This window comes from Felis catus, chromosome D3 (genome assembly GCF_018350175.1).
Source record: "Felis catus isolate Fca126 chromosome D3, F.catus_Fca126_mat1.0, whole genome shotgun sequence".
Classification (NCBI taxonomy): domain Eukaryota; kingdom Metazoa; phylum Chordata; class Mammalia; order Carnivora; family Felidae; genus Felis; species Felis catus.
In genome coordinates this window covers 53,685,309-53,707,143 of record NC_058379.1, presented here as the reverse complement: position 1 = coordinate 53,707,143, position 21,835 = coordinate 53,685,309, and the positions used below count along the sequence as shown (strand labels likewise).

The 21,835-nt window shown below is 35.7% G+C and overlaps 1 protein-coding gene across 5 annotated transcripts in view; it reads right to left on the bottom strand.

Moving 5' to 3' along the window:
• RNF138 (ring finger protein 138) overlaps window positions 1-21,835 on the bottom strand; it is a 32,284-nt gene that overhangs the window by 9,256 nt on the left and 1,193 nt on the right. For 3 of the 5 annotated variants that reach the window (XM_023241854.2, XM_023241855.2, XM_023241853.2), the window contains 2 exons: window positions 10,488-10,653; window positions 9,195-9,310 (listed from right to left, as the gene is read on the bottom strand). The exons of 1 other annotated variant lie outside the window; for it this stretch is intronic. In XM_023241854.2, coding sequence (XP_023097622.1) covers window positions 9,195-9,310; window positions 10,488-10,653 — 282 coding nt within the window. Of the gene's footprint in view, window positions 1-9,194; window positions 9,311-10,487; window positions 10,654-21,197; window positions 21,779-21,835 lie in introns of those variants that run through there. One more of the 5 variants, XM_023241857.2, reaches the window with a different exon arrangement.

Genomic DNA, 21,835 nt, shown 5'->3' with positions numbered 1-21,835 from the left:
TATTTTAAAGTAACGATTTCGTCTTTATCTCACTTAAATTTTGCATGCTTTATAACATAAAGTATCAGTGCTGTAAAAATACATGCATAGTTTTTAAATAAACACACACAGTAGGAATGCATGCCTGATTTTTTTCACTGATGAGATATGAAATCACAAAAGTGATTTAAAACATTTTAATATCAAATTTAACGCTCTTTTAAAATGCTTTCTCTCTCTTCCATTGCCCATATAGTTCTGTTTTCCATTACAACTCTCATTATCATCATTCCAGCCCTTTCTAGTCATTTGTATCATGTCTATTACTGGTAGCCTACTCATTTACTCCAGAAATACATCAATGGGTTCAATAACAGAAAATCTATCACTGACAGCATATTAACAATTAAAATTAAAAAAGATAATTTCATTTGATGCAGAAAAATATCCAATAAAATTCAATCTCCATAATGTAAACAAAAACAAAAAAAACCCCTCTGATCATTCACAAAGCTTTTAAAAGTACACAAATGCCTAGGGGAACCTGGGTGGCTCAATCAGTTAAGCATCCAACTCCTGATTTCAGCTCAGTTCATGATTTCACGGTTCGTGGGTTGGAACCCCACGCAGGCCTCGGCCCTGGCAGCCTGGAGCCTACTTGGGATTCCTCTCTCTCTCCCTCTTTCCCCTCATACTCTCTCTGTCCTTTCCCCTGCTTGCACTCTCTCTCTCTCAAAATAAATAAACATTAAAAAATAAATACAAATGCCTAGACTCTAGATATCACAATATCTGGGAATGGAGCCAGATGTGTATGTATGTGTATATATATATATATTTTTTTTTTAATTCCATTAAAGATTTTGATTTGAATAGAACTATTTAAGGAGGAAATCTTAAGTTGAGAGTGATAGCATCATGACACAGATAAAGAATAACTATGTTAGGTTAAAAAAAAAACATTGTAAACATAATAGAAAATTCTAGATGCATTCCCACTTAAAATGAAGAACAAGAAAAAGGTGCCTCCTATTTAATATCAGATAGAGATCTTAGTTAATGCAATAAATTATGACATGAAGCACTAAGAGACAAAACTGTATAAAAAACAACATAATTTTCCATTTAATAAATCTAAAAAAATTCTACCATTATTTGGAACTCTTAGAACTAATAAATCAACAGTTGCAAAATACAACCTTAATGTATAAATCTGTACTAATCTTAATCACTAGGAATAACCACTTAGATTATGAAACAGGAAAAAAATCCATTTGTATATTAACAAAAATTATACACTTTTCGGAAAAGATACAATAAAACATTTACACATGCTCTAAACGGATTTCTTTTAGCATATTTTTTAAATGTTTGTTTATTTTTGAGAGAGCGCATACACAATGCGGGGAGGTGCAGAAAGAGAGACACAATGTGCAGCAGGCTCCAGGCTTAGAGCTGTGGGCTCAAAGCCCAACCCAGGGCTTGAACCCAAGAACTGTGAGATCATGACCTGAGCCAAAGTCGGACACGCAACCAACTGAGCCACTCAGGCACCCCTCTTCCAGCATATTTTTTTAAAAATGGGAGAGAGAGGTGGGAAAAATCAGTACCATATGATGTCAATTCTCTCCAAATTAATGTATTTTCAATAAATTCAACCTCTATATCGCCTCTGATCAAAATCTCTACAGAGATTTTCAAGAGACTCAAAAGTCTGATCCTAAAATTCATATGGAATAGCAAAGGATCAGTAACAGCAGAGAGTGTTTTGTAAGTAAAACAAGGTGGGAAACTTTCCTTATCTGACATTAAGACTCACTGTTAAAGTCATAGTAATTAAGATAGCCTGATACTAGACAATAAACAAATAGACCAATAGAACAGAATACAGAGATGTGTAGGACTGAAATGGCATTGTAAATCAGTGAGAAAAAATGGACCCAATGAATGGTACTGGGACAAATGACTAATCACGTGGGGAAAAATTTTCCTGTCACATTATACATCCAAAATAAATGTGAAAAGCAAAACTTTAAAATGTTAAAGAAAAAAATATCTTATAACCTGATGTAGGAAAAGATTTCTCAAGCATGACACAAAACACAAAAATCATAAAGAAAATAATTATATTTCTATATAAACATACAGAAATATAGTATATATTTTAGTATGTCAAAAGACACCATAACAAGACTAGCCAAAAACTGAACAAACGCATTTGCAATCAGGAAACAAAAGCAAAAACAGACAAGCAGGACTGTCTCAAATTAAAAAGCTTCTGCACAGCAAAGGAAACAAGAAGTGAAAACATGACCTACAGAATGGAAGAAAATATTTGTAAACCATGTACCTGATAAACAGTGAATTTACAAAATATATAAGAAACTCCTACAACTCAACAGCAGACACTACCAACCCAATTACAAAATGGGCCAAAAACTTGAATAAATAATTCTCCAAAGATAATCTAGAAATGGCCAACAGGTATAATGCTCAAGGTCACTAATCATCAGGGAAATGCAAATCAAAACCACAATGAGCTATCACTTCATACCTGTTATGATAGCTATTATCAAAAGAACAAAAGACAAGTGTTAGAGTGTGGAGAAACTGGAACCCTTGTATATTGTAGGTGGGAATGCAAAAATGGTGCAGCCACTATAGAAAACAGTACGGAGGTTCCCCCACAAAAAAAACAAGCAAAACTACCATATGATTCAGCAATCTCACCTGTGGGTCTTTATCCAAAACAACTGAAATCAGGACAGTAAAGAAATATTAGCATTCCCATGTTCACTGTAGTGCTATTCATAATAGCCAAAAGGCAGAAACAATCTTGTGAATGCATAAAGAAACAAAGATGTGAATGGATAAAGAAAATGTGGTATATACATACAATGGATTATTCACCCTTAAAAGGAAATCCTGCAAATGAATGAATCCTGCAGATGACAACATGAATGAACCTCATGTTATGCTAAGTTAAATAAGGCCAGTCACAGTACAATTTCAGTTGCATGATTTCAGTTACATGAAGTTAAGTAGACTAGCCAAACTCATAAAAGCAAAGAATAGAATGGTGGTTGCCAGAGGCTACAAGAGGATGAAATAGGGAGTTACTAATCAACATGTATAAAACACAAGTTACGCAAGGCAGGTTCTAGAGATTTGGGGTACAACATTGTGCCTACAGATAACAATACTATTTTATACACTTAAAAATCAGTTAAGAGGATAGCTAGCTAGCTCATATTAAGTTTGTTTTCCAAATTTTAAAAAAAGGTAAGGGGGTGCCTGACTGGTTCAGTAAGAAGAGCGTGCGATTATTGATCTCAGGGTTGTGAGTTTGAGCCCCATATTGGGAGTAGAGATTACTTAAATAAAACTTTTTTAAAAAAGGAAAAAAAACAATTAAAATTATGTATAACTATGCCATTTAATGCTAAATTAAACTGTGATAGTCCTTAAAGCAAAGTTTTCAAAATACTACAGTATCCCATTTCTAGTCTTTTAAAAATATAAAGAAAAACCTCAAGTTCTATGTTTATGTGTTTTACAAAATGGCAAAAAAATATTTAGTTCTGAGTAAAAAAAATATATATATAAATATTTGTAATGCATGTAATAAAGGATTATCATCCATATTATATAAAGAAGGCTTATGAATAATGAAAACCCATTTTATATAATACTTGTACCAGATTCCTTAATAAAGATTTAGCCACTAAAAATGTTCAACATCTTGGAGAAAAGATGACAATGTAAGATTGCCTTCAACTTTAATTCAGTCTTTGTGAAGAGCTATATTTGGACTAAACTGTATGAATCCACTGATACCTACTTATTAATGTTTACAAGGAGTCAAAATTAGTAGGAAAAGCCTACAAACAGACCAAACAATTTCCAAGGAAGATAAAATGTGTCTGGTATCTTAATGATTACATTCATCTTCCTTCCCACTCCTCCTCATCCTCACTTCTAGAGGCTAAAGAAAACAGAAAGCATGCAGTCTTATACATTAAAACGAGAATTTTATTGTTGTGAGCTACAAATGGACTTAACTAGCACTGCTATATATTCATTATGATGAACTACCCCATACTAATGCAATAATTTTGTTAAACATCCTCCAATATTTATTACTCCATAGTACATAGTTCTACCCTGAATGATTTGACTGAAACTCATGGGCTAGTTTATTTTGGATTACTCAACTGGAAGTTATACTACTACATACACAGAAAAGGGGACTGTGTCTGTTTTGCTCATCCCTGTACATTCTATAACATGTAGAGTGTGCCCAGTAGTTCAGAAAGTATAATAAATCTATGTTGAACTAATAAAATGATCTATGGATTTATTTTGAAATTTTGTTACTACTGAGATAGGTACATGCAAACACCACTTTAAGAATTTCCACAGTCAAGGGGCACCTGGGTGGCTCAGTCAGTTAAGCATCTGACTTCAGCTCAGGTCATGATCTCACGGTCTATGAGTTCCAGCCCCACATCGGGCTCTGTGCTGTCAGTTCAGAGCCTGGAGCTTGGATCGGATTCTATGTCTCCCTCTCTCTCTGCCCCTCCCCCACTCTGTCTTTCGAAAAATGAATAAATGCAAAAACAAAAATATTAAAATTAAAAAAAAAAAAAGAATTTCCACAGTCATGGAGTCAGAGTTTAAATCATCCATTTGTACTTATGAAGGAATACTGTGAACTGTACCCTGAGAAAACATATGTGCTCTACTCTTAGGGAGTCCCTTGACTTTGCCATGGAGAGGTCTTTATTAATAAAGTAATGAATTTTCAGGGTGCCTGGTGGCCCAGTCGGTTAAATGTCTGACTTTTTTTTTTTTAATGTTTACTTATTTATTTTGAGAGAGAGAGAGAGAGAGAGAGAGAGAGCGCACACACACACACACACACACACACACACACACGTGGGGGAAGGGCAGAGAGAGAGAGGGAGAGAATTCCAAGCAGGCTCCAAGCTATCAGCACAGAGCCAGACGTAGGGCTCAAACTCACAAACCATGAGATCATGGCCTGAGCCAAAATCAAGAGTAGGATGCTTAACCAAGTGAGTCACCCAGGCACCCCACGCATCCGACTCTTGATTTTGGCTCAGGTCATGATGTCATGGTTTGTGAGATGGAGCCCTGCATTGAGCTCTGTGCTGAGCTCAGAGCCTGCTTGGGATTCTCTCTCTCTTTCTGTGTCCCTCCCTGCTCTCTCCCACAGGTGCATTTTCTCTCTCTCAAATAAACTTAAAAAAAAAAAAAAAAAGGCAATGAATTTTCATAAAATGCCACCAAATCCTCAGCTATTAATTACATGGCTCTGCTCTTTATCAGCAATATAAAATGTATCCTCTCTCCAGTTACTTGACAGAGAGTAAGACCTTAAATTCTCCAAACTGAGATGTTTATTAAAAACTTAGCAGCTAGCAAATAATCTTCATGGAGAACTGCATGAATATATAGATCCTGTCCATTCGACCACCACCCCTAGATTAAGCCAGAATATCAGAAATTCAGAGAAAAGCCCCTGGAAGGAAAGTTTTAATACACTGCAATAAGGCATTATCATATGCTACAATGAAGGTCTTTAAATTAGAGTCCTATGTAACGTGTTTTGTATTTACCACAGGAAAGATGATATTTAACTGCATAGTTTCTTCTTTTGAGGATGCTATGGGCAAAATCATTTCAGTATCACTTTTTTAGTATCAGAAGTAGCTGTGTTTCTTATTAGAAACTACTTTGTTTACAATATCATTGATAATGTCAATAACTTAATGGATGTTTTCTTCTTTGTCCTAGCTACTTGGAAGCTGAGAAATATAGTGTATAGGATATTACAATATATTTGGCTGCTAACTGAAATCCTTATATACTGGGTATCTTTTGCCCCTCCAGATCTTCTCTCCGTTGTGCACCATGCTTTGTGTACTGAGAGACTAACCTGAATCAACAGGCTCCCCTCTCTGCTTCCCATTTGGGTTCAGCCCAGCAGGCAACTGGGAAGGTAAAACAGGAGAGCTAGGACACTTATTTCCCAGACTCCTTCCCAGCAAAACTGCCTCAGCTGGCTGCATCCTCACTAACTGTCCTCTCCATATAGCTTTATAGCTTTCTGTCTCCGAGTTCTGGTATTTACTTCCTCCCCTCCCCTGACCCAGAGTGCATCACTCACCACTCCTTGTGATTTAGCTGCTCACCCAACACCCTACTCTTTGAAAACAGTCCCTTTACTAAATTCTCCTCAAACTACCTAATTTGAACATACTGTTTCTTTCCTCCCAAGACCTTTACTATATCCTGGCATCATATCTTCTATTCCCTGCCATTAAAAACAAACAACAAACCCCCCAAAACAAAAAAAAACCTTCTTTTCCTTCCATCACCACTTTCCTTACTAACAATCCATACACAAACCCAATTTTTCCATTGCAATTAGAATTTGCACAGGATATAAAAATGAATAATACCAAGAAGCCCATTCTAGATTTTAAAAAGACAGACTAAACAAATAAATAAAGTGTTAGAGGGTCTAGTTGGAGAACAAAGAAAGGAAGAAATTCTAGAGGTCAGAAAGATTCTACAGATCTAACACTTGGTCTAAATCTTCAAAGAGAAGAAAAAGTCCATTGACTGGCAAAGTGTGAGCTGGAGTGGTGGGAAAAGGGACTACTACTGGTAAAACTATGTAGATGAGGGAATAATGAGGGTGATATTTAAAAACTAACATTTACCGAACAAGGTACTACTATTCAATATGCTTTGCCTTTATTGACCTATTTATTGGCTTCCAACCCAACGAGGTACTAATAGTATCATTACCATCCACTTTTTTAAAACAGATGAGAAAACTGAATAGTTTCCTGCCAAAATCATACAATTACTAAGTGACAGAGCCTGGGACCCAGGCAGTCTCTCCAAGGGTTCATTTTTTTTTAAATCACTAACTTATACTGCTTCTCAAGGATGACAAGGATATGGTACGAATAATTCAACATGGCTAAGGTATATGATGCAATGATGGGTAACCAAGAAAGAGAAAGGCCAAAAGGGGCAAGGCAAGTGCCAGATCAAAAAGGGCTTTAGAATAAAGAATTCTGTCTTATAAACCAGTTGCTGGATTTTAGATCATGGAACTTCTTAAGAATCTCAACATCCTTTCTCCAGAACAATGCACATACACAAAACATTTGGTAGTTTAGGTAGTTCACAGAGTCCTTGGTGGCCCTTGGAACCCAGGATGAGAAACAATGCTATCAGGTCATGCATGGCTAAGTTACTGACAAGGTACAAGGAGGCAGGTTTAAGGACAGGGAGAAAGAGATCAGAATTGCACTTCTGAAATAACAATTTGGCAATGTAAAACACATTCGAGTAGGACCACCCACAAAGACTGCTGCAATAGTTCAAGTGAGAGATGATGAGGGCTTGAGCTAGGGAAATGACACTACTTTTAGAAGAAAGGCACAGAAGAGGAACACTGCTATCAGGAATCAAACTGGATCTGAGAAGTAAGACAGAAGAAGGCAAGACTCCTGAGAAGAAACTTTGGTTCTTTAACAAGCAGTGACTGCAAAAATCATACATACTAGGAACTTTGCTAAGCACTGGAGAGACAATGTTAAACAAGACAAACCACCTCACACTTACGAATAATCTATTAGGTTAATAACAAATTGTTGAGTAATTTCAATATAGCAGAGGTACAATAACAAAGAAAGCACAGGGATGAAGGAACCTGGGATTTTTTTTTAAAAATTGTAAAACAGGAGTGACCCATCTCATCTAATGACACTAAGTCAAGTAAAATGAGAATCTAAAAAGAATCTTGCAAGGGCGCCTGGCTGGCTCAGTCAGTGGAGCTTTGAGCATATGACTCTTGATCTCAGGGTCAAGAGTTCAAGGCCCACATTGGGCACAGAGCCTACTTAAAAAACGGGTGGGGGGGGTGCCGTCTGGGTGGCTTAGTCATTTAAGCATCTGACTCCTGATTTGGGCTCAGGTCATGATCTCACAGTTCATGGGATTGAGTCCCATGTCAGGCTCTGTCTGCACTGACAGTGGGGAGGTGTGGAGTCTGCTTGGTATTCTCTCTCACCCTCTCTTTCTCTGCCCCTCCTCCGCTTGCTCTCTCTCAAAATAAAGTAAACTTAAAAAAAAAATTAAAAAAATTGTCGACTAGGCAATCAGAAAATTACTAAGCACTAGAACAGTTTCAAATAAGGAGTAGAAAACGCTACATACAGTATGAGTGCTTAAGAGTAGTTAATCACTGAAAATTAGCAACACATGAAATGAAATGCTACTCAAATAAAATCTTGAGAGAGACTGCTTAACACATTGTCTCCTGGGAGCCTTTCTAGACTACTGCCAATACTGCCTTTCCTTACACAAGGATATATGCATAGGTGGTAATATTATAAAGAAAAGCAAGGGAATAAATAACCTAAAAAGAGGAGAGTGGTTACGTCGGGAAATATGCAGTTCAAAAGGACATGGGGTCCCAAGAAGATTCTAAGACCCTGAAGAATGTTCTATTTTTTAATTTGTGTTAGGAGTAACTGGATATTTGTCTTAATACTATTAAAATCACACATGTACATTTCAGCCATTATTCTGTGTAAAATACATTTCATAAAAATGTTTAATATACACACATCAGAGACAATAAAACATAAATAAAAACAAAATCTACTTTAAAAAAAGAGGGGAACTAAAATAGGGCTAAGAATTTAATAGTACCAAGTTTCACTTTTATATGACATTTTACTATGAAAATTAAAATTTCAAACAACTCTATTGCTCAATAGCAAATAAAAAAGATTTTAGTTGAAAGGGATTTTTAGTTTTCAAGTAATTTCAATTGCAAAAGAAAACAGCCTTCAACCCTCATGTTTGTTTTTTATTCAAAGAAATGTAGATTTTTTTTTTAAGAATTATTTTTGAATAACATAAGCTTAAGTATACCATGACATCACTCTCCCCGTCACTCTCCCCGATGCAATCTTAGACATGAAGTCACTCTCCCCGATGCAATCTTAGAGAAGTTAAACAAGCTTGAAGGCAAATATATTTCTGTTACTTGGGAATTTAAACACACACACCACCCAAAACAAAAAACACCTTATCACACAGTTATCCCAAACAATCCCATTTTAACTATAAAAATTCTCTTTTTAAGAATAAATATTGCTTACCTGTTCCCTACTGAATCTTGAGAGATCTGAAAGTTTGGAATGATAGAGGAAACACCATATTCATCTTGATACTTCTTACAAGATTTGTAATGATGTCTCATGCGATAGAATTTAATCTGTAAATTATTGATCAAAATGTAATGTGACTTTTAATTTTAAATGAAGTCATAAATTTGAGATATTATCAATAGCCAAAAACCAAAATATAACATTACCAACTTAGTATTCCATTTAAACAAGATTTTTTTAGTAAATGATTTAATTCTTAAGTAGAAGCTGAAAATAAGTAATAAGTTTGTTAGATGCAGATGTGAACTTACTGCAAAAAATGTTAGCAAATAAATTTACATTTGAAACTCTACTACTAATAATAGACAAAAAAAATACATTAAAAGCAGTAATACACTGCCTGAAAGTATTGGGCATATCTTTATTCTTCACTGCAACTTGGCAGAGTTAGAAAGTGCTTTAAAAAAAAATTAGGTTCCCAGGTTAACACTTGGAACATTTTTCAGTTTCTCACTGAGGAGTAGAGCCAGAATCTCTCAAGTGTATTTTCCAGCTTCGCTTCATTGCCCTGTCAGTTAACACCTCCCTCAAAGAGATGGAAAAGCAGATCTGACTTGTGTGAATGCATGAAATAGCAACTGGTTTTGCTCACTGACTTTATTAGCTGTGTGAAAAAGTGGCTGCAATAAATCCATAGACACATGGATATACTCAAAGCCTAACCACCCCTATTTCACTCCCTCTCCAAGTGACAGAATAAAATCCAGACTGGGGAATTAATGCCAGTTATTTGCCAACACCTGATGTTCTCACCTGTTCCTTAAAAATTAATTAGTCTTTGCAAAATATTTTGTAATTTCTTACACACATAAATACACAAGTAAAGTGGGCAACCAGAGACTTCCTCTATTTGGCCCATTTCTATGTACAAAATTGCAATAACGATGCTACCATCACAATTTGTACCAGAATGGGGTTTAAATGAGTTAAATGCCAGTTTGTTCATTTAGTTTACTTAGTAGGTAATCAATAAGCAATTACTTTGAGAAAGATGCCATGCTAAAAATTATGACAAATTCACAGATTGTATCTCTCAGTCTCTGTTCTCAATACATTTATAATCTAGTAAAATCTATAATCAGGTGCTTTTTTCACCTTTCTACCTAATTTAAGTAACTTCTTTCTCTTCAAACCAGCACCTACCAAGAAAACTCAAACAGGAATTTCATTTTCAAAGTAGAGTAGAACCTTCATTTTCAAAGAGCTATGTCACAGTTACTCTACCTGTTTTGCACAGCATCTGCAGCTACCAGAAAACTTCCTCATGATATTTTCAAGGTCTAAGGCCCGTTCAGGACATGCTCTCTCTCTTCTAGTCACATTTCCACGACAGAGGGGACAATGTATTCCGCTTTCTCTCATTGCAGTCAGGAAACATTTTCTACAGAAACTAAACCAAACATTTGTGACATGTTAACTACAGAAAAAAGACTCTTTCCATTTCTATGATTAAACACAAGCAAGTGGTTATGGATATATATTCATGCTAAATGAGTTAGGTTATTCATATGTACATAAATGGCAGAATTTTAAAAACTGTACATGTATTTCTCAGAGTATAAGGCTAACAACTGAACTAGATGGAAATATAAAAGAAACTACACTCAATTATGCTTTAAACTTTTTAACATAATATATGAAAAATAAGTATTAACATTGTATTAATTATTAAAGGAAGCATGGTACAAAGGAATGACTGGCTTATCCTAACTGTGTCATTTACTAGCAGTGTGATCTCAAGCAACATGTTTGGCCACAATGGATTTCCATTTCCTCCCCTGATAAAATGAAAGAATAGACTACATCAACTTTTATCTCAAGTTGATGTATTTCAAGATATTCCATAAGACATGAATATGAATAGGTCTACCAGAAAACAGTGCACAAATTTGGGAAATTCTAGGATAAACAAAGTTAAAGTTTCTCTGCTTGGGAAAACGTATTACCCAAACTTGTATTGTCAGGAAATAGGAAAACTTCCCACAGTAGTGAGCAATGAAACATAGTTTGAGAAATATTTAAGGACCCATCCTGCTCTAACCATCTCTCAACATTCTAATTAGAACCAAACTCACTAAAATTTTTATTTCTTCTCTCCTAACCTAGCCAAATACCCAACTTGATCATTTTGCTTTTAAAAAAACTAGATAAATCATAGCCATCATATATGGGGTCCAAAGTCCATATACATTTAATCCAATCCCCTATAAGTACAAATATTCAATCTTCCTCATCTAACTAAAGTTGAGAGCGACTAGTGTAACAGATCATAGGAAATAAGTTTCCTAACTATGCAGCATTGAACAAGTCACTTTTTTCCCCCACAATCTGTTCCCTCACCCACAAAATGAAAAGTATCTACAGTTGATAGTTATTCAGAGGATTAAAACAGATAATACAATAAAATGCTTATCACAGTATTTTTGACAGTTATGAAAGTACTCCATAAGTAGTAGCTAATATCACTAACATAGCATTTGATATGATTACCAATTAAGACCATAAATTATTAAAAATATTCATTATAACCTGGAGTCAAAAAATGCAAAGTAAACACGACCAAGATACCACCTTTCAGCCGTCAAACTAAAAACTAGTTTTAGAAATAATAACCAGTGTTAGAAGATAAAAGGAAATGAGTGCTCTACATTTCCGGGTAACAATTTGTCAATACTTACCAAAATCATTTTTAAAGAAAGGGCATCCCAAAAGCCTGAGTGCTGTTTCAAGCTTTAGTAGTTTCAGAAAGTATAAAAACTACAAAGTTACAAAACCATCATTTGTAAGTTCAATTGTTTAAAAACTAAAATTTAATGGTCTATATATTTTGTAAATTTTTAATAAACTTTTAACTTAAATTCTTTGTTTCAGTGTTTGCACTCTTTAATCAAAGGGACCATAAAAGAGGAAAAAAAAGAAGGGAGGATGAATCAGAAACAAACCAAAAAAGCAAGACTAAAAAAACAAAAAACAAAAAAACAAGACTAACTGGAGCCACAGTCTAGACCATGATAAGGTCTGCACTAAGGCAGGAATAGGAGAAATGGGATTTCTATTTTAGAGACACAGTTATCAGGGAGCTTCCTATGTTAACAAATAAAATCAACAGAATTTTTTGAGAATAACTTGTGGGAGAATGAGAAAAATAAGCATTTATAACCAGAAGACTTGAGTAAAAGGTGACTATATTAACCAAGTTAAAAAATATTGTAAGAGTTGGTTTGACAGAGGAAAGGTACAAAGTGCCTACAAATATCTTAATGCATGATATCCAGTAAAGACCTGGAAATAAGGATCTGGAAATTAGGGAGAAAAATATGGAGAGCAGATAAAGTGCAAAAGAGCACTAAAGAAACAATCTAGAGAAATATAAACATTTAAAGGAGTGTTCAGAGAAAAAGAGAGAAAAAGAAGAGACTGATAAGTAATATTAGAGAAGCCAAGTCTAATAAGCTACCAAAGAGAAATAATAAAAAGATGAAAGCAAAACTGTCACCAAACTATTAAGCTAACTTTCTAAATAAAGAATTGAAAACTGTCAAAGTTCATACCAGCAAAATTCATTACAAGAGATAATCATGTATCATCATTGAATGATGATGCTTGAATGAAAGAAATCAAGTAGAACAGTTAACAATTAAAGGTAAATTAGTCAATGTGCTAATTTAACAATTATAAATAAAATATAAACACAGAACATTAGAAGATCTTAACCAAGATGCAAAAATGCTATATTTAGAGGGAGGGGATAAAATAAAGTAAAATTTCAAAGCCCACTTATTAACTAAATAACTAAAATAATAAAAATGTGATAACATTACATACATAACAGAATAACTAAAATTTTAGGAGAAGATGAAAGATACCAAGTGTTGGGGAAGATGTGAGCCAACCTAAACTCCCATTCAATCTGTAAGAGTGTAAACTGATAGAATACAACCATTTGGAAAACTGACGGTACCCACTAGTAATTCCATTCCAAAGTTTATCCCCAACAGAGCTGCAAATATGATCTGAAGAAATTTCCTAGAAAGTTCATAGCCACACTACTGGTAATAACCAAAAGCTGAAAATTACATAAGTGTCCATCAACAGAAGAATGAATAAACAAATTATAGCATATTCACAAAATTAAAACTATAGGATACTATAATAAGAATGAATATGGATGAACATAATGTTCAGCTCAAGAAGCCAGATGCAAGAGAGTACAACTGCATGATTCTATTTTTATAAAGTATAAAACATGTTTCAATGCTGAATGAAGTTTTACTAAAAAGTAGAAACAAATACAGTAATTACTACTTTCAAAAATATGGACATGTCTACAAATACAAGATTTAAAGGCATAAAATACAGAAAAGCAAGAAATAAAAATCACTTTGGATGACAAAATGTTTGGTTAGAAAATCTTCAATTAACCTCCAAAATTACAACACATAACAACTGTACAATATAAACTCTCCCAACAGTAAGAACATTACTAAAGATTACTGATAGTGTCAAAAACAGTGAAAAATATTCATATAAAAAACTAAACAAAGTAATCAGGTTTAAAATTAACTTAGAACTTTATTCAAAATATAGACATAAATAAAGATTTTTAGTAGAAATACACATTATAAAGTAATAAAGGCAAAACAGAGTTTTATTAAATAAATACTGAAACTTCTTAAAGACTGGCAAAAATAGATCTTAAAAAGCCAAAATGACTGGGGCTCCTGGCTGGCTCAGTAGGCAGAGCATGTGTCTCTTGATCTCGGGGTTGTGAGTACAAGGCCCATGTGTGTGTGGGTGGCATAGAGTTTATTTAAAATTAAAAAAAAAAAAAAAAAAAAAGCAAAAGTGTTTTAACAAAGGTGCAACAAGTGAATGATGTTAGAGCAACTGGACATCCATAGGCACAGAAATGAACCCCAATCTAAGTCTGCCACCTTATACAAAAATTAAAACAGATCCTGGATTGTAGTAAACTGGGAAATTGCCATATAAAGATATATTCACTTTAGGGGTGCCTGGGTGGCTCAGTCGGCTAAACGTCCAACTTCAGCTCAGGTCATGATCTCACAGCTCGTGGGTTTGACCCCGTGTTAGGCTCTGTGCTGATAGCTCAGAGGCTCTGTGCTGACAGGCCTGGAGCCTGCTTCGGATTCTGTGTCTCCTTCTCTGCCCCTCACCCACTCACAATCTGTCTCTCTCTCTGTTTCTCTCTTAAAAATAAATAAAACATTAAGAAAAAAGAAACTTTTAAAGATATATTCACTTTCTAATGCCCAGAACAAGTGAATATTACCTTATATTACAACAGACCTGATTAAAGCTAAGGATTTGGGGATGGGGAAATTAGCTGGGCTTATCCAGGTGGGTCCTAAATGCCATTACAAGCATCTCTGTAAGAGAGGCAAAGAGAGATCTGGCACAGACATACATACAGAGTTCAGATGAGCAGAGACTGGAGCAGTGTCTCTGAAGGGCCTCAGGCCTTAGCCAGCACCTTGACTGTGGTCCACAGAAATTGGTTTCAGACTTCTAGCCTCCAAAACTACGTGAAAATAAATGTTATTATAAGCCACCAAGGTTGTGGAATGTGTTACAGCAGCCCTAGGAAACTAATATACAGAAGTAAATGTAAAATAGTAAACTACAGAACTCTTAGGGAAAAAAAGAGGAGAAAATATTCACAATACAGAGCTACACAGATTTGATGTTAAAAGCACATTCTAAATAGAAAAAAATGATATAGTGGACTTCATAAAAATTATAAAACATTTGCTATGCAAAAGACTCTAGAGTGGCCATCTTCTGTGAGTGACTGAGCTGACAAATTCCCTTGTATTTACACTTTGACCCAGCAATTTCATTTGTGAGAATTGATCTTATAGAAAAAACTTTCACATGTGAAATGGCATTTATACAAATTTAATCACTGCAGCATTATTTAAAACAGTAAAAGATTAGAAACAACCTAAATGTTCATCAATATGAAATTGGTTAAATAATGATACATCAAACAATGGAATACTAGAACACTAAATATGTTCCATGAGGTCAGGGATTTTTATCTGGTTTGTTGAATATTACAGACCTAGTATCTATAATACTACTAGCACATAATGGATACTTAATGTTGGTTGAATAAATGAAGAAAACTCTACAACCATAATATGTATACATGTACTGATATAGAATGATCTCCAGGGGTGCCTGGGTGGCTCAGTCCGACTTTAGCACAGGTCACAATCTTATGGTTTGTGAGTTCGAGCCCTGCACGGGGCTTGCTGCTATCAGGGCAGAGCCTACTTCGGATCCTCTGTGCCCTTCCTCCCTGCTCATGTGCACTCTCTCTCTCTCAAGAAAAGAAAAGAAAAGAAAAGAAAAGAAAAGAAAAGAAAAGAAAAGAAAAGAAAAGAAGAGAAAAAAGAAAGATCCTCAAAATAGTAACATGAAAATAGTACGACACAAAAAATTGCATATAGAATGCTCTGTGAACAACAAAAAATAATATTTGTAACTTTGTTTATATACATATCTCTGAAAGAATGTATAAAATAATAGTGATTTGGGAAGACATATTTCCTTTCATACCTTTAGAATTGTGAATTAGGGGTGCCTGGGTGGCTCAATCCTTTGGGCGTCTGACTTTGGCTCAGGTCTGATAGGACCGTTTGTGAGTTCAAGCCCCATATTGGGATCTGTGCTGACAGCTCAGAGCCTGGAGCCCATTCGTTCCTTTACTCAATAGTGAATGTGTGTAGTAGGCTTCAGTAAGTAAAAGGAGACTTAGGTTGCTGCCTTTAAAACAGAGCTTACAGTGAGGACATTAGTCAAATCAGCTGGTTCCAAAAATGTTCTAAGTACAAAGTTATTCAAGTCTTTTATATCCAATTCTACTGTCCCTTCTTCTGTACCACCAAGCACCAAGCTTCCTCAGATACAAAACTTCCTTATTCTTGGGGCACCCGGGTGGCTCAGTCAGTTAAGCGTCTAACTTCAGCTCAGGTCACGATTTTGGGGTTCGTGAGTTCCAGCCCCGCATCCAGCTCAGCATTGACAGTGAGGAGCCTGCTTGGGACTCTCTATCTGTTCTTTCCTCTCTCTTTCTCTTTCTCTCAAAATAAATAAATAAACCAACTAAATAAATAAGTAAATAGAACTTGTTTGCTTATTCCTCATCTCCCTTTGGCTGGATTATTTGAATTCGCTAAATAGAACTGGTTTCAAAACAAAGTAGAAGGGGGAGGGAAAAAGATGCAAATCTAAATTACTAAATCACTAAATCCCATTTAGTCAATCAAATATTAATAGATAGATGATAGAAAGATAAAGATACATAAATCAGTTAAAGCCATCAGTTAGCCAGCCACCCTTTGGAACAGATACAGCATACTGTTCTCAACTACAATCAGGGTGCTGGCACTGTGAGTTTCACTTCATTCCTTGTATCTTTTTGCACTATAAATTATGTCACTTTTATAAACAGAAAAATAAAACTATTTTAATTTTCAAAAGAAATAAAGCTGCAATTGTCAAAGTAAGTTTTTGGTATTCTTGAGAATGGATTTTTTATTTTTACTACTGAAGTATAGCTGACGTACAATGCTATATTAATTTAAGGTGTACAATATCATGAGTGGACAATTCTATACATTAGTCAATGCCTACCTCAGTAAGAAGAGTCACCATCAGTCACCATGGGATGTTATTACCTTATTATTGACTTCCCTATGCTGTACTTTTCATCCTCATGACTTATATTGTAACTGGAAGTTTATTCCTCTTAAATCCCTCTTCACTTTTTAGCCCATCCCCTAACCCTTCCCCTCTGGCAACAAGGAATTTATTCTCTGTATTTATGAGTTGTTTTGTATTTGTTCATCATTTATTTGTTCATTTGTTTCATTTTTTAGATTGTACATGTTAAGTAAAATCATATGGTATTTGTCTTTCTCTGACTTATTTCACTTAGCATAATACCCTCTAGATCCATCCATGTTGTAGCAAATGGCAAGATCTCATCCTTTTTTATGGCTGAGTAGTATTCCATGTATGTGTGTATGTGTGTGTACTTTTTATATACATATATATATATATACACACACATATACACACACATTCCAGTATTTATGCATATATACACATCTTATTTAAAAATCTAGTACCCTGTATCTTCTTAGTCTATAGTCAAAATCATTCCCCATAACAACTTAAACTAAAAAAAAAATCACACATTTTAAGTTAGTCTTCAGGACTTTAAATTAAGTCAACCTTCTGTTACATAATTAAATAGCATAGTTGTTTTCTAATTATGTCATTTTATAAATACAGTTGGTAGAGCATGTGACTATTGATCTTGGGGGTTGTAAATTCAAGCCCCATGCTGGGTAGAGAGATTACCTAAAAATAAAATCTTTAAAAAAATAAAGAAAAAAGATGGTTTACAGCAGCATTCATTAAGTCAGCAAAAACCTATACAAGTCTACCTTTCAGAATTATAATAAGTCTGTAGGAAAGAAGAAAAGTTTAAAGTATATATTTAGAGTATGACTGCTCAAACAAAATAAAGTTGTTAAAATTATGAGAAATATAAACTGAAAATTCAGGAACTGGACAATACAAAGCAGGTCAATAAGGAATCATACAAGTATGTGCTTAATGAGAAGTAAAAGCTGATACATTAACTCATTTTTTAAAAGTTTTTTTATTTTGAGGGAAAGAGAGCAGGGGAGGGGCAGGGAGTGGGAGAGAGAATCCCAAGCAGGCTCCTCACTGTCAGCACAGAGCCCAGCGCGGGACTGGAGCCCACGAACCATGAGACAGTGACCTGAGCCAAAATCAAGAGTCAGACACTTAACCCACTAAACCACCAGGTGTCCCTATATTATCATTTTTTATAAGTTTATTTATTTTGAGAGAGAGCCTCTCTGATGCATGGCTCAAACCCACAAACTGCAAGATCATGACCTGAGCCAAAGTCAAATGCTTAACCAACTGAGCCATCTAAGCTCCCCTTATCTCAGTTTTAGAGATGCCTCCTTACAGAGATGCACAAAAACAAACATTAGATTTCCAACTTCAAGAGTATGGCAAGGCATCAACGTATTATATGTAATTTTCACCACAATGAAGCTTACTTTCTAACCATGCACAAACGTTATTCCCTTGACCATTCAAAACAGGAAAGAAGAGAGGTTTGGTTCAAAGAGCCTTTGAAGATTACAAATGAAAACACCAAAAGAAATACCTTACTACTATGCCAGTCTGTGCCTTCTTAATTTTAGTATATGTGCGGCCGAAGCGAGCACGGTACCTTCTTCTTAAACCTTACTTTGAATACCTGCGCAACTTTAATGTTCTTAATTTATGTTTACTTGCTTTTTAAAATATTGCATCTGACCACTCTAAGGCCACTAACACTGCTGACTACTGTCTCCTTGTATTTCTTCTCAGCTTCCATGTCACACTCTATCCTGGTTTTCTCCCTATCCTGTCCATTCCTTCTCAAGCTGCACTTTTCTCTACTCCAGATTTAAATACATAGTCTCTAGCACTTTGTCGTATCTAGGTCCTCTGCTATCTTCCAACTTACAGACCTCCCTCAGTGGCTACCATCCATACTCATAGCTTTAGTTCCATGTATTCCACATTCACATACATACACTTAACTATGGGACATCATGAAATCTTACATGGGTTTCCTTAAAATGTCAGGAATCTCTTCTGTCCATTCCTACTATTATTACCTTGGTTCAGGTTCTAACCATTTTTTTTCTCTGACACATCAGTGATTGACCTCTTCACTAGTCTCACCACTACACCAAAGCTGGATCCTGCTACTAAAGTAATCATGTGAAATGTGATCATGCTGCTCCTCTGCCAAAAATTATTGAACAGATCTCTTTGGCTTTCAGGAAAAAGTTCGAATTGGCTTATACAGAAAGTTCCTGCCAATACCTCTAAACTCTATCTACTACACTCATCCTTTGGCTCCAGCCAAAATTTGTAGTCTGGAAATAGTCATTCTCTAGAACTCCTCCTTGCCTCTGAATATATCATAAACCTAATCAGGGTATTCCCCAATAAGCCCTGAATAATCAATTCTGACCTAAAATACTGCTTCATCGAGGAAATCTCTCCTTTAGTCATAGGCTGATTTTGACACCTGCTCTCAATGCTCACATAAAATTTTCCTCTTAAATCGCTTCCAGATCATATTCATGCTTAGGTCTTCTCCACTAGTCTATTAACAGTCCCCAGGAAAAGAGCACTTTGTATTCTTTCTATCTGACATACAGAAAACATTCAACATCTCGTGTTTGAAGGAACTAAAGAGGATTATACAGGAATTTATATTTTGGTGCAATTATTCTAATGATAATGAACCTGCTCCTTTGATTAGAATAGGCAGTGTGCAAATCCTTTGCTGTCACTGAAATGGCAGTGACAATTTTTTACTTTCTAACAGATCCACAGTGATCCAAAATTCTTATCACTCATTTCTTACTATCAATGAATCAAAAACTGATTTTGTAGCTAAATATAATAAGCACTTTTAAAGGCATAGGTTTGCCTTTTGTGAAAAGGGAAGAGCAAATGACATGGTAAACTAGATTATTTAAAACAATTGCATTTCCCCACCAAACTCCTAGTCAATCAAGGCCCTGTTCCACCATTACCATCCTTTCCAAATAAAACTCCCCCTCCCCCCCACCACCACCTACTTTAATTCACTGTTCAGGCAGAACCTTAGAGCATGTGTGTCTGTGGGCGGGGAGGGAGGAGATGGGGTGATAAAGCAGTAAATGTTCATTCTTCTTACCAATAAAATCTACCCTACATTTCATTTTTACATTTAGTCTAGTAAATGTAACATTTAGTCATCTCCAAGTTCAATGAGATGATTAGAAAAAGATCCTCAACAACCATCTCCACTCTCTTTTCCATACCCTAGATGTCAAGCCAAATTAGTCTGATTTAAAATGTCCCACAAGGAGGGGCGCCTGGGTGTCTCAATCCGTTGGGCGTCCGACTTCAGCTCAGGTCATGATCTCACGGTTCCTGAGTTCAAGCCTCGCGTGGGGATCTGTGCTGACAGCTCAGAGCCTGGAGCCTGTTTCAGATTCTGTGTCTCCCTCTCTCTCTGACCCCCCCCCCCCACGCTCTGTCTCTGTCTCTCTCAAAACTAAATAAACATTAAAAAATATTTTTTTAAATGTCCCACAAGGGAAGCGAACTAGAGCCAACTGCATGGAATTTTGAGGAGAGCTGCAGATTACAATGAGTTCTATGAGGTCAATGACCCAAAGGGTAAGGATTCTGTCCAGAAACACTTCCTCTTTGACCTCCTACCTTCCCTTTTGTCCACCCACTGCCAGCACAAGCATAGGAAAAGCATCAAATTATAATAATGAACACTGACAGATTAAAGGCAATAAAGCATACATTGTGCCCTTAACATAACATCTCAAAATATTTCTCCAACAATCTGCATTTGTTGCACCAAATAAAGCAATTTCAGACAGTCATTCATGTCCCATAACAACAAAACTTAACTGGCACAACTCCTATAAAGTCACATACTCCTGGCTCACACAATGACCGCATAATAGGAGTAAGGTAGACAGTGCAGTCAAGGTTGAGGATCAGAGTGAGAAAAATGGGTATCAAATAACTGTAATAAAATCTGATTAAGAACCCAAAATTCATTCCATTCTTTATGAAATTACAAAACCTATCTCTCAAAATTAAAAAAAAAAGGGTTGAAGGAAAAAGAAATATATTTATAAATAAATGTGTCCCATTCTTTTCAGCTATTTGCAAGCACACAGAACTTTCAAATCTGAGTGTCTTTCTTCAAATAAAGATTTCCAAGCTTCACCTGCCAGAAATTCTTTTGTAAATTTGGAATGGAGCCTAGGTATTGGTATGTTTACTTACAAAGTTCCTCAAGGACTCTGATCAGCAGCCAGGTTTGTCAGATGTGCTACATATCTTTACCAGAAGGGCTTCTTCCAACTCTTACTGACACTCTACCAAAATTATCTGTAGGATGATCGAAGTTCTTCCTGTAAGTATGCCAAATCGAACAGCACCATGCCACCTCATCTAATCCCTTTGTGTTCTCCCTCACTCCTGGAGTTACTGCCTTATCTTCAGTTCATTCCAAGAAACAGCAATCTTCCTTTCCTATCTCCACCTTCATAGTAACCAAGTAATAAGCAGAAGGGTAAAACAAAAGGAAACTATCACTTCAATACCCGGAAATCCTGTCAGTTCTAACGTGAGAGAAGAAAACCCGTTCTAGATCATTCTAACATGTACTGAATTTTAAAGGAGAGGGAACATTTTCAAGAGTGGTCCGTGAAGCAGGGTTGAAAGGTTAAGTTAGATAAGCGTTCTTGGATCTGGGAAGAATGGACCAAGGTTCCGAAAGAAGGAAAAACTTTAAAGCAAGGCAGGTCATAGAGTGGGGGGTAGTGGGGCGAGGAAGGCGAGCGCGCCGGTGCGGGCACCTTCGGCCGGTTTTGACACTCGACACCCCAGCCCTCACTCGGGTTGCTAGGAAACAAAAAGGC